Source organism: Nannospalax galili, unplaced genomic scaffold, assembly GCF_000622305.1.
Source record: "Nannospalax galili isolate Female #2095 unplaced genomic scaffold, S.galili_v1.0 scaffold999, whole genome shotgun sequence".
Lineage (NCBI taxonomy): Eukaryota > Metazoa > Chordata > Mammalia > Rodentia > Spalacidae > Nannospalax > Nannospalax galili.
In genome coordinates this window covers 1,292,822-1,305,643 of record NW_008344824.1, presented here as the reverse complement: position 1 = coordinate 1,305,643, position 12,822 = coordinate 1,292,822, and the positions used below count along the sequence as shown (strand labels likewise).

At 42.7% G+C, this 12,822-nt stretch overlaps 1 protein-coding gene across 1 annotated transcript in view; it reads left to right on the top strand.

Annotated features, from left to right (window-relative positions):
* The first annotated feature begins 202 nt into the window (after positions 1–202).
* Ryr3 (ryanodine receptor 3) overlaps positions 203–12,822 on the top strand; it is a 595,983-nt gene continuing 583,363 nt past the window's right edge. The window contains exon 1 of the mRNA XM_017800130.2: positions 203–329. Coding sequence (XP_017655619.1) covers positions 279–329 — 51 coding nt within the window. The 5' untranslated portion in view covers positions 203–278. The remainder of the gene's footprint in view (positions 330–12,822) is intronic.

Below are 12,822 nucleotides of genomic sequence, written 5' to 3'. Positions count from 1 at the left end.
CACGGCTGCCGAGCACTTGGCTGGGGCGAGAGGCAGAAGGGTGGGCGGGCTGCTGGGTTGGCATTGGCCCTCTGCAGTGCAGTGAAGTGTTAGCCAAGCTCCCTATATGGTCGGGGATTAGCTCGGCGCTGCTGAGGCTGAGCCGGAGCCGGAGGAGGAGGAGGACGAAGGGGAGGAAGAGGAGGAGGAGAAAGAGCAGCGCCAGTGAGCGCACGCCGAGCAGCTGCCAGGGAAACAGAGTCGCCGGAGGCTGGGGCACCGCCGAAGCCTCCCGAGCCATGGCCGAAGTGGGAGAAGGCAGCGAGGATGAAATCCAGTTCCTGCGGACTGTGAGTCTCAGCGGCCGGGGCGCGGTGGCGGGCAGGTGGGGAGCAGCGCCTAGCCGGCCAGGAGGGGTTGCGCTGTGGTGCGGGGCGCCGGGCGCAGGCTCAGCACTCGCCGGTTGCAGAGGCTGACAGCCACCTTTCCTCCCCGCAAGGGGCTGCGTGGGAAGGGGCACCTGCTCCTGCCTTCCCCTTCTTTCGGTACCGTCACCTCTCATTCCCAGATCCCCCACCCACCCCGGGACTGATCGCTTTCCCGACAACTCGCTACTTGGTCTGAAACCTTTGATGCCCAAACTTCCAGCTGATGTTGGCTGGTGATTACTCTGACCCAGAAGATCAGAGGTGTTCTACAGTCGGCCTCCTTTCACCTCCACACTTCACCCGGTCCCCTTCCTCAGTGGAGCGGCCCCCAGGTTCTAGTGGGGGGGATCCAGGAAGGAGCCAGTTTGGCAGGGGCAAGAGTGGAGAGCTCAGTCCAGAAACGGGCGCCTGCTTTTGGTGCCAGTGCTGGGACCGCTCAGAAGGGAATTCACCCAGCGCTGCCCCTCTTCTCCTTAAATCTCTAGCCAGAAACTGCTGCTAAAGCCTTACTTGACTCACCATCGGTGTGCGAGAGTCACGGCTGGCTTCTAGTCCTAGGCTCTGGTGAGCTCCGCAGGATGGGGAAACCCCGTCTGTGGATCCGCGTCATCAGGTCCCCTTCTTGGCACTGGAGGGCGATGATGCTCAGTCCCAGATTTTGGAAAGGGGGCGAAGTCAATTGTAGCTATGCCAGTCTTGCCCCCGAGAGTTAATACAAAGCGTTTCAAGGTGGACGACCACCATGAAGGGATGAGGGGCACAGGATTGCTTCGCTGAGGGGCTCAGGATTGCTTTCCTGGGCTGTTTTCCGCCACATGACCTTGAGCAAGTCACATATTCCTCCCTACCTGGCCTCAGTTTTCTCATGTGTAAGACAGAGAAAGATGTAACTAGTGTTTCCTGGCAAATAAGAATTAAATGAAATAGTGAATGCCATAATGTTTTGTAAAGTGCAAAGTGCATTATAAGTGTTAGGTAATGTATGCCCTGTCTAGGTCTGAGGAATTAGAATGAAATTCTTGTTTCCCACTCTCCTTGGTAAGTGCACCCCACTTTATGACCTGGTCATGGAAGATGGCAACTTTGCTTTTGTCCATCTTAAGGAATATGCCTCTTTGAAAAGTTTCCTTCCAATTCCTTTCAGGTTTTCCCCCCAAACATTGTTCCTTGGTCAAGGCTCCTTTCAGTATGCTTTAGAGAATTCGGAAGGACTCACCCCTCTTGTAATACTTCCGAGAGGCCAGAAGAGCTGCCACTTCCGCCTGGTTCATCTTTACATTGCACACAAGATGCCCCAACCTGGCAAACAGCCTGTTCTTCCCAGAGCCCAGTGGAACCCCTCTGCTTTCCCTCTAACAGGTGTCCTCAGTATTGGATGGGTGGTGGTTAGGTGCTCCTCAATCGGTGGTTTCTTGTTAGTAAAGATCTAGGCACCTACTAGTGAAGAAGTGTCTTTGAACACATTGGGACAGCTTGAAGAGGTGACCCAGGTTAGAAACCTGAAGACTTTCTTCAGAGCCTGGCTTTGCTGTCTCTCCGGGCTCCTGTAGTCATCTTCCCTGTCCTCTCCTCTGCATTGTGCAGTGTTTCTGTAGCCCAGGCTTAGCCTTGCAGTGGTTCAAACTGTACCACCAACGGGAGATCAGAGTGCATGGACCTCTGTTGTAAAAGCCCAACTATGGCTCCCATGGAGTTCAGGGACCCAGATGAGGAGCATTGTGGCAGAGTCTTGGGAGATCTAAGGTAACTATAGGGGTGAATGACTCCAAATGTGACAACATTCATTCTTTTTTTGTCTTGTAATCACCTGAAATATTTTTAAGGTATGTTTCTCGGTTCTTCGCCTGGTGAGGCAGTTTAAGATCTTCATCTTTACCTTACTTGGAACAGAGGCACAGGAAATAAAATGACTTGGCTGTGGCTGTCCAACAAGTTACTAATAATTGCCATTATGTAACATTAAGTTAAACTCCCACTGGAGCCTGACTGTGAGGCTTACTCCAGAGGTTATAGTTTGGCGAACACACTGAGATGAAAACTTTAGTTTTCTGAATTTGATTCTTTTCCTTTGTAGCCACAAATCAGATGAAATGATTTATTAGAATTCCATAATCATAAGCTTGATCTCCGCACAAAAATTTGACATTATCTTTCTGTGTTTTTGGAGAGTAGAGAATCACTGTGCTATGCTAGCGAGTGATTTTTTTTTCTTTTTACCTGTAAATATGCCTGTGCTGTACAAGGAATTTCCCTTTGAACTCACTCACCTTTTCCTTAGCACCCCATTTCTTCCCATTTCTTCTCCACAAACAGCTCCTTTTCAAGCATTGTGGCCACATTTCAGTCACCTTAACAATGTTCAAATCAGAGGTGACTATTTGACAATGTAACAGAATCAGTCTTTGCAGCCATGAACTTTAAAGGGTTGCTGTCTCAGAGAGCAGAGACTTTTAAATCTACTTTAAAAATAGACTGTAGAATAGCATGTGTCGTGGATCCTCATCAAGTTTTGGGTGATTATGGTGTCATTTGTATTACTCTAGTGCTAACAATGAAAGTAGTTAAAATTACTGATTGCCCAGAATGAGCCAGAAGTCAGCCTAGGTGTGTTTGGAGTAATTTTAGATACTTGTGAGATAGTCTTAGACATTTGATTGTCTATTCTGGCAGGTTTGAAGCCCATTGTCTCCTAAGTAGGTAGAAAGCCCTACACAAAGACTTGGGAGTGAAACTTAATGCTCTTGCACCCCAAATCTTAAGAAGGTGTTGTGAAACCAACCATCCTCTTCTGGCCTTCTGAAATCACTGAAAGCTGTGTATGCTGCATAGAAAGTTAGACAGAAGAATTGTCTTATCCTTAAGGCTAGAATTTTCCCTCCCACTGCTGTTGGCAGTGGCTTCCTCCTCCCTTCCAGTTGTTCTTGCTGACATAGCCAGGGTCACTGACTTCGCTCTGAAGCTGCTCAGAAGCAGATAAACCTGCCAGCCACTGATCCAAAAGCGAGAAGTTATGGTGAGAAGAGCAACAATTACCCTGTCTTCAGACAGTCAATGAAGTGGCTCTCACCACATCCTGCTTCAAAAGTACAGGGAGATGCTAGTTCTCCTGTGTTTCCCCTTAGACTACAATAGCCATTTAAAACTAAAACAAAACTATGAGTCTTCACATACTGTTTTCAAGGTACCAAGACGTCTTCCTAACCTCATCTCTACCATAGAAGAAACTAAAACACAATTTGAAGTGAGATAGACATTTATTTCTACTAAAGACTAGTCATAGGTTACCTCCTGTGTCCTTCCTGTAGAAAGTGGTTCACCTTACCCGTACTTGCAGCTCTTCAGAAACAGAGAAAGATACTTGGACTGAAAGTCATTTGGACAAATCTTTACTTTGCACCTGTACCACTAATGTGATTGTGGTCTCTCTGAACTTCATGTTCCTAGACTGGAGTGCTGTGAACTTTTGCCTGGTGGTTTGTGGATTCTCCTGCTCACTTCTCTTGTAGGTATTGTGTATTATTTTCCAGGCCCTGAAGTCAATGTTTTGAAAGGTTTGGCTCAGGGCATCAAGGAGGAGGATGTGCAAAACAGGGTCCTGACACTGGTGAGTGGTAATAGAGGCAGTGCTAGCATGTGGACCCTAGACACCCAGATGTGGGCTCCTGCCCGTCTGAGTAGGGGCTCTCCTGATGAATGAGTTTGGATGGTTAAAATGGGCCTCTCAAGGTCACTGCAGTGCTTCATGCCTTCACAGGCTCTTCCTCAAATGCTTCTCAGAAGTGGTTTGATTGTGTACTAGTGCAGTGGGATACACACTATCCCTCCTTCTCAAGGAAATGCTCCTAGTGCATGTGAGGGGGAAGCAAGGTCCTTTCTCACAAGTAATCAAGTTGAGCTGGGAGAACTGTGTTTGTACTAGAGCATTGTGGGTTATCTCTTGTTGTGACCCAAGTGTTTGTGACCAGGGTTGGCCATGCTTGTTAGCTGCTGAGCTTTAGAAAAGGAAGTGATGATGGCTGTGGGCTTGGAAATATTTGGCATGGGATGTGGCCAGCTACAAAGGGGTGAGACCAAGGAACCAACTGCAGTTGAGGGATGTGTGACTAGTGCCTTTGCTTATTTTTTTTCTTTTTCTAATAAGAGTATTAAGGAAGGATGAGGACACTTGAGTGAAATGTGTTTTTTGTAACAAAATTTTAAATTGTGTAGCCAACATTCATGTAGTTGAAAAAAAAATAAGTATATTTCTTCAGCTCCTTTGGGGCTGACATGAAGGCAGAAAAACTTGAAGCAGAAAAGGATGAGAGGAATTTAGCTGGTGAGCAAAATACTCTGATACTTGTTTTTGAAAGGAATTTATTTATTTATTTATTTATTATTTATTTATTTGAGACAGGTCTCCCTATAGCCCCAGCTAGCCTGGAACTCACTATGTAGACCGTACTGGCCTTGAATTCACAGATCCGCCTAACTCTGCTTCCCAAGTGCTGGGATTAAAGGTGTGCAACATCACGCCTGGCCCAAAAGGTTTTTATTTAAACAAGTTTGTATCTGTAGTTGCCTCTTTATTTTTATGATCATTGAATTTTCTTTATTTTTTGGCTTTCTCTTTTCATTTCTACCTAAAGAATTTTATGTTTAAAGTCACTGACCCTGTGATTCCACTGATGTGCCATTCTTCTGAGTGATTCTACCCATGTCTTGTGTAAAGGTAGGAGATACTGGCTTCAGAATGCATGACTATAGCTCATTCCTCTCAGTTCCACACCAGTATAAACCCTTCTGAATTAGCTTTCCTCTTAAAGCTACCCTTAATACAAGAATTATCCAGTAGTAGAAAGCTGTAATAAAAAATTGAACTTAAAGGAATTATTTCTTGCACTAGCTCATTTGTGACCTTGAATGAGTCACATAAGAAGATTGAGATATTTGTTTCACCCTCTGGATAGAGAGTCTACCTTACTAGGAGACTCATGAAAGGCAGCAGTAATTCCAAAAATACCACCAATGACAAAAGTAGGTACATTTCATAGGGCATTGCCATTGTGTCTATACTACAATAGGAAATCAATCCTGCTTGAGGTTGTCTCTTGATGGAAAAGCACCACAGTGGTCCTCCTCTCTCTAACATGCTCCATGCCTTCATCCCATTCAGAGTTGATGTCATACCAGGACTTCTGGGCAATCACTTGACTGGCATGAACCCCAACTTTCTCAAGGTGTCTGGTTAAAGGATATGAAAAGGCAAGTCAGCTGGCACCATATATATAGCCTGCTTGTATCCAAGCAAGCTCCCAGGATTCAGCTGCCTAACAGAACATTTAGCTGCTTATTGTCATCTAAGATAATTCACCAAAGCTGCTGTTGCCCATAGGACTACCTCTTCTTATTGAATCCCAGTTGCTCCTATTTGCAAAGCTTCCCTTCCCATTCCCCTCCACTCCTTTATGAGCCCATTATTACTTCTCTCAAGGACCTGCTTCCTGTAAAGCCCATGCAGCTTTTCCTCCCAGGGATTTTGCTGTTTTTCTTATCTGCTTGAGAAGTAGGGTCTTTTGAAACATTTCCATTTGCACCTGGATGGAGCAGATGCTGCTGTGGTGGGGGAAAAAAAAGCTCAGCACAGTGCGGTGCTAAGACTGCAGGGCAGGGATTCCTTCCAGGGAGCTAGTCCAGCTGGGCCTTGCAGATCTCAGATTGGTGTCCTCACAGACATCTTCTTGTCTGGGATTTGGGGGACAAAGAGGCTGCTAGCCACTGCAGTTTTCCTTGGTTCAATGAGTCTTGCCCTTATAGCACCTCTTCAATTCAGAGAGAGGGAAGAAAACGTGTTGGCATCTTATTCTGGATCCTGTTACAGGGATGAGCTGGCTGAGGTGCCAAGTTGTACCCCCCACCCCCTTAAGTCATTCCTGATTCCCGGTTGTTAGAAAACAAAGTTCAGATCAGCTCTGAGAGTATGCCAAAACAAAGGACCTGCTTCACCTCTCTCACATGCACCTCTTCCTTTCTTTAGCTCAGAGCACCTTGCTGACTCTACAGTCATACACTGGGCTTTTGTTCTCTGAGGGAACACAGATTTACAAATCGGAGGTACTGAGTCAGCAGCCCCTCCCAGTTTTCTCTTTTCATATCCCTAGACAGCAAATGCTCCATTGATTTTAGGCCTTCAACCCCTATATTGGCATGTCTCCCTGGCCGGGGGGTGGGGTGGGGTGTATTTTTTATTATTTCACTCAGTGCCCAAGAAGAAAACATCCCATTGTAAAATTAAGTTACAATGATATTCAGAAAGGACAGTGAATGTGTATTCATTCCTTTGGGTGATAGTTGCTTGCTGCTGCTTGTGAGTGCAAAGGAGGGAGGCAAGAAGGAACTCTGGGGGCAGAGCTGCTGCTGCTGAATCTTACTATCAATGTTTTTCTACTGAGGTCAGTTTAGGTGGTTAATACTACAAGAAGCAACCAGTGTGATGAGCAGGACAGCATGACTGTAATAAAAATATCAGAATGAAAGTGTAGGCTGATCTTAGTGTCAACACGACACATGTATGAGCTATCTTTCTCTTTTGTCTGCCTTTGGGATAAGGCTTTGTCTCCAGAAATTCCCTTTATCAAGAAAATGGAACTGAAAAATTGTTAGTTCAACAGGCACCACTAATAAAAATTAGCATCACTAACATCTGAGCAAAACCAGTTTGCAAAGGAGTTGGACTGGAGAAAGATGTGTGTGTGTGTGTGTGTGTGTGTGTGTGTGTATCAGAGGGAGTAAAGAGACACCATCTTTATTTCAACCTTTAAGCAGAGGAAAGGAAGCCCTGACTTTCCAGAAGGAAGTATCCATCCTCACTGAGGCATTAGGAAGATAAGTCTTTATAATCAGGATTGATGCTAATATATATTTTGTTTTAAATAATTCAGGATCAAGATAACACCGTGAAAAAGAAGTTCTCGGCTTTTTATAAGATGATGTGATTCTACGTCAAAGTGAGAACTATGGTGCCTCTCTCCTGAAGTGGAGAAGTCCTCAAGTGACAAACCCTATTATTAGTTACTATGTCTATTGGTGTGTAACTCATCATAACCTCAAACAAATGGTCCAGACTCCCTCAAATCAACTTAGAACAATCTTACACTAAACAAAGAGCGTGCTGAGGAGTGTAACTTACTTCCAACACAACAGAAATGCTTTTCTTGGAGGGTGCAGACATCGGTATCCCACAGTAGCAAGGCATAACTCTACTCCTCTGACAGTTTCACAGATGAGTTCTCTGATGGGCCTAAGCAGAGAGAGCTTGTCAGTGGGACTACAGGAAGAAACGGAAAAATATACATCAACGCCACATAAATGTCCACAGTGTAAGATGTATTGATCGGAATTCCTTCACTCTATGGCATAGGCCAAATATAGGCTGTAAATAACATAAGGATGGTAAGAGGTATCTAGTTGGTATACTATCATATTGATCCAGAAGTTGAACTGAAGAGATCAGGTGATCACATAAAAGTAAGACAGTGGGTCCTAAAGGAGTGTGAGCCTCTCATCTCAGGAGCCTAGGACATGTGACTGTGGTTCTGAGCTATGGTGGTGGCTCCAGGTCATCCTCTTCTGTATAGGCTGGGTAGAAGGAAAGATTCCAATAATAAACAACATTAAGGCCTTGAACAAATCTCATTTCTTTGCAAGAGCCATTGCAGGATGAAAAATATAATAGAGAATACACTGCTCAAATGGGTAAAGTCAGAACTAGAACACTTGTTATATTCTGCAGCAGTTCTTTACCAGATACTTGAAGGATTGTCTGTCCTTCTAGGGTTTAAGTTCATCCATTTATAAAGGTATGCTAGTGACTATTGCACCTCAGGGATGCTTTGAAGGGACTCTGAGTCTCCTGCAGAAGAAAAATACAGAGAGAGAGAGAGAGAGAGAGAGAGAGAGAGAGAAAGAGAGAGAGAGAGAGAGGTGGGAAGTCTTGGAGTAATAGTTTCCTGATTGCCTGAAAGATACCTATCCACTTAAAGAATTATTCATATATTAGAAAGTCCAGAACCACAGGAGTTTTAATTCATTCTAGTTTGTTACTTGGTACCTATAGATTAGAGGAATCACAAATTTAAACACTTTGGGGCACAGAGAGATAAATGTGTGAATCAGCTTTATTTGCAAAGAAAGGCTGACCTGGTATATACATTCAAACAAAAACAAACAAACAAAACATATTCTTTTTTAAAAATTATTTATTTATTAACCATATACTTAGAAGAAGCATTTCATTACAACAGCATTGACATATTCAATAACAATTTCCTGAGCTAAGATGCATCTCTTTTAAAACTGCTGTAAATTTTTAGGTTTACAGTTGAATTATTACAGTTATACAATATTGTATTCAGTATAAACCCTATAAGACATAAAATTAAATAAGATTTTAACCTTTAAAAAAGATCTCCATTTCATTATTAAAATACACAGTTTCACACAGAAAAATTCACTTCAAATGCAATTGACATTAAGATATTTGCACATGCGTTTCTAATCTCTGTATATCTGATTATTACTAGTCACAGTCGGTTACTTTCTGAGCTCCTTGGCATAAAACATATTCTTAACACTACCAGTCAAGCAAAACACATCTGTAGCAGGATTCTAAGATGCCTGTCAGTTTGCAGCTGTGGATGAATTCTTCTTGGAATTGGTTTGAATGAATGCACTTTCCAGGATGCATGAATATTTTTATGTATAGGATTGGACTCACAACACACTTCAAGGTCCTTGGATGAAATGTCAACATAAAAGACAGTGTATCATTTATCACAGTGTAAGAGAAAGATTGGTAGGCAGACAGATTAATAGGCTTAAGAAATGATAGACGTTATCCTCAAAATGAATGCATAGTTTTCTAGCCTTTGAACACTCCTTAAAGTTTTCATATAGCAATAGACCTCATGAAATTTTAAGAAAGCAGGGTATTTACTCAACATTTATTGGCCTACTAATCTCTGCTTAGTCTTGAACAAGTTCTTGGAGTTACATAGATGAACAAGACATCTTAATATTGAATGGCTCTGAGACCGTCAAGTTAAGAGGGATCTCAGCTCTGTTTTAAATGAACAGGAACATCAGTTACATCAGATGAATTTACAACAAATAATGTTTGCATGTTTCTAGGATGGAGATTTTTTCTTGCTAAAATATATGACCTTGGGGAAGTTTGGTTCTATATCTGTTTCCTCACGTGTTAAATAAGGGTAATAACAGTGCCTGTCTCCAAAGTTTGCTGTGAGGATTAAATGAGCTAATCCATGTAAGGGACTCAGTAAACATTAGCTATTAATATTGTTTCAACAAACAGTGTAAACATAGACATTAGCCATATTCAGTATTCCAAGTGTCTTTGCACATTCATTTTATACTTGGAAAGTACAAAAGGACAATCCTCTATGGTTATTTTGTGGTCTTGAGTCCTAGCATCCTGCTTAACTGTAAATATGTGCAGGCCTGGTGAGAAGAAATGAGCCTGCAGTAGTTGGGCCCTCAGACTGTCTGGTCAGTACTTGAGGGTCTACTTTACAAAGCTCTTGATGCAAAAGCCAGTGACTTTCCTCCTAGGACATATTACCCACGTCAATGGATGGGCAATAGGATTTCGGGAATCCTCAGTCACAAAAATCCCATTGTCTTGATTGGGGAAATGCTTTTATTTTGCAACTGATATTTTAAATGTAAAAATTTGCCTCTCTGAACATTCACTGTATTACCAACAACACAAAGTCATCCCAGGGTAAAGATCTGGCATTGCCTCAGCTCAGATGCCCTCTTGTCTAACAATGCAAAGAATGAGTCTACAGCTAAGCTTGACTCTTGTTATGTACTGTATTGCCATCTCTCTTAAGGGTCTCTCCTATGGGCAGTGGTCCAAACATCTGATTCATAATTGTCCTCTCTATCAAACATTATTCCTGTCTTTCCATCCTCTGCTTTCCATGGAACTAAGTTGGATAATATTGGTTACTCAACCCAGTGGGTGTGTACCTAGTTAAAATACTTCAATCTGTAGAAAGTGACAGGTATATAAGAAAACCTAGGCACAGGGGCGGGGTGGTGGCACCTTGTTTTTGATTAGGTTGAAAACTCTCATTGGGTTTCATTCTAAAACAACTGGAAGCTGAACTAGACAGGAAATGGAAAATTCAAATTAAAAATTAAAATATAGAAAGTGGATGAACTTTTGATTTCTGTTATGAAAGGGGATATTTTTCTGGTACTGAATCTTACTCAGTATTTCATTAACCACTTTTACTTCGTAAGTTGTGAGTAGAAAAGTAAACTAAATGTGTGAGGCAAACATGATAACCACCACTGCAGAAACAGCTTGAAAACTAAACTTGCATGAATGAACTATCTTACCTACTCCAGCTTTAGCCTCAGTCCCTTAATCTATGGAATTGTGAAAATAATAACTTGACCTATTGTGTATATATATAATGTTATACTATGTTACTTATTATATATTATATATGCATATATAATAAGTAACTTATTAGTTACTTTTCCTGTTGCTGTGATAAAACACCCTGACAAAAATAACTTAAGGGAGAGAGGGTTTATTTGGCTTACAGTTTGACATTACAGTCCATCATGACAGGTAACAGGGCAGTCACAACAGGAGCTTGAGGCAAGTGGTCATGTTGCATCCAGAGTCAAGAAGCAGACAGCTGTGAATTCTGGTGCTCACTTCACTTTCTCCTTTCTATACACTCCAGGATCCCAGAGCAGGGAATGGTACCAGCCACAATGGGCCAGTCTCAGACTCAGAAAAAAAAATCGACATATGTTCTCCCTCATATGTGGATCCTAGAACCAAACCCTAATAACTGAGTATGTGTCCAGACATAACTACAGGAGCCAGGATAATGGAAAGGAAACAGGGAGGTAAAGGAAAAGAAAGAACCTGAAAGAGAAGAACAATAGGAAACATAGGGAACAGACATTAATAAGGAAGATATGGATAAAACTTGGGTTAGTTTAAGGGAGGGGGGAGGGAAGGGTATACAAGGAACCTAGGGGATAAAGGGAAAGAAGGAGCTCAAGGGAGGTAGGACCATAGGAGAAGGGTATTAGTAAGGGAGAAAGGGGGGAAATGGGGGCAACTTAAGTGGGAAAACTATAATGGAGGGGTGAGACAAGGCCCCTTATCTACATAAACCACGATAATTAAAAATACCATACTGGTGGAACTAACATTATTAGATGTTTAACAGCCAAAGTTCGGGGACTATACTAATGTGGTAAGAGGGACATAAAGGACAGTTTTTGCTCCTTGTCCTCCAAGGTCAAATAAATTCCAGCAGACTGTGGAACATCTCTCAGAATGTCCTGTAACTGTGATGAGTCACCTGTCTTCTTGTTCAGGGAGGTCATGGAAACCCCACGAGGTGGACTTGAACCAGTGTCCAGTCTACAAAGAAGACGGTCAACTCAGAGGAAACATCTCACTCGTGCTTCCAAGTGAAGCCAGACATGGTCGAGCAGAACCTTTGACTTATTTTCACATAGACAGAAAAAGAAAGGAGCCAGGGGCTCCTCCCAAGCCCATGTGACCCCTGAGGACTAGATCCTCAAATGACCTTAAGAGTAAAAATAAATTGGTTTATCTGGGCCAACTGTATGGCCTTAAATACCCCAAAGGAAAGTATAACTAAAGAATAAAGGGGCCAATATAATTTTTTAAGAGTCCATATGCCTAGCTAAAGGCTACATAACAAGCAACAATGCCAGATAGGAGATACTTTCTTTTGAGTTGTTTACCAGGGTAGCCCAAGGGACTCCCAGATAGTAACCCAGCATAGAACTGGGAAAATGAACAGCAGACCCCAATCTTATCTAAAGGAATATTGACAACCAATTGCTGCTAGATGAGGAACAGCTGACCTTCCTAAAACAAAGACCTCTAGAGAGGCTGACTAGATTCACCAGAAGGGCAAGTAGTGGGGAATGGCTGGGGGTACCCACAACACAGCAGACAGTAGCAGGGATATCAGAGTATAAGGGCTCTAGTGGGGGAAGGGAGGCTATGGGAGGGTGCCATCTGGGAAGTGGGTGTATAGCTGAATAAGATGGTTTGGGATGATCTGTGTGATATACACAGACAGACAGACACACACACACACACAAAATCAACAAATTTAAAAAAATGTCTTATATTTGAGGAGGAAGCATGGAAATTTACATCATGTTAATTAGTAGAGGTGACAAACATTACCATTGAAATCAACCCAATGACTTTATAGACATACACAGGCGCCAAGGATCCAAGTGCAACCAATTATGACTAGTAATAGATACATACAGATTAGAGACACACACGGCAACATCTCAGTGTTAGTAGCAAAAACAATGAGTCTTTCTGCAAGGA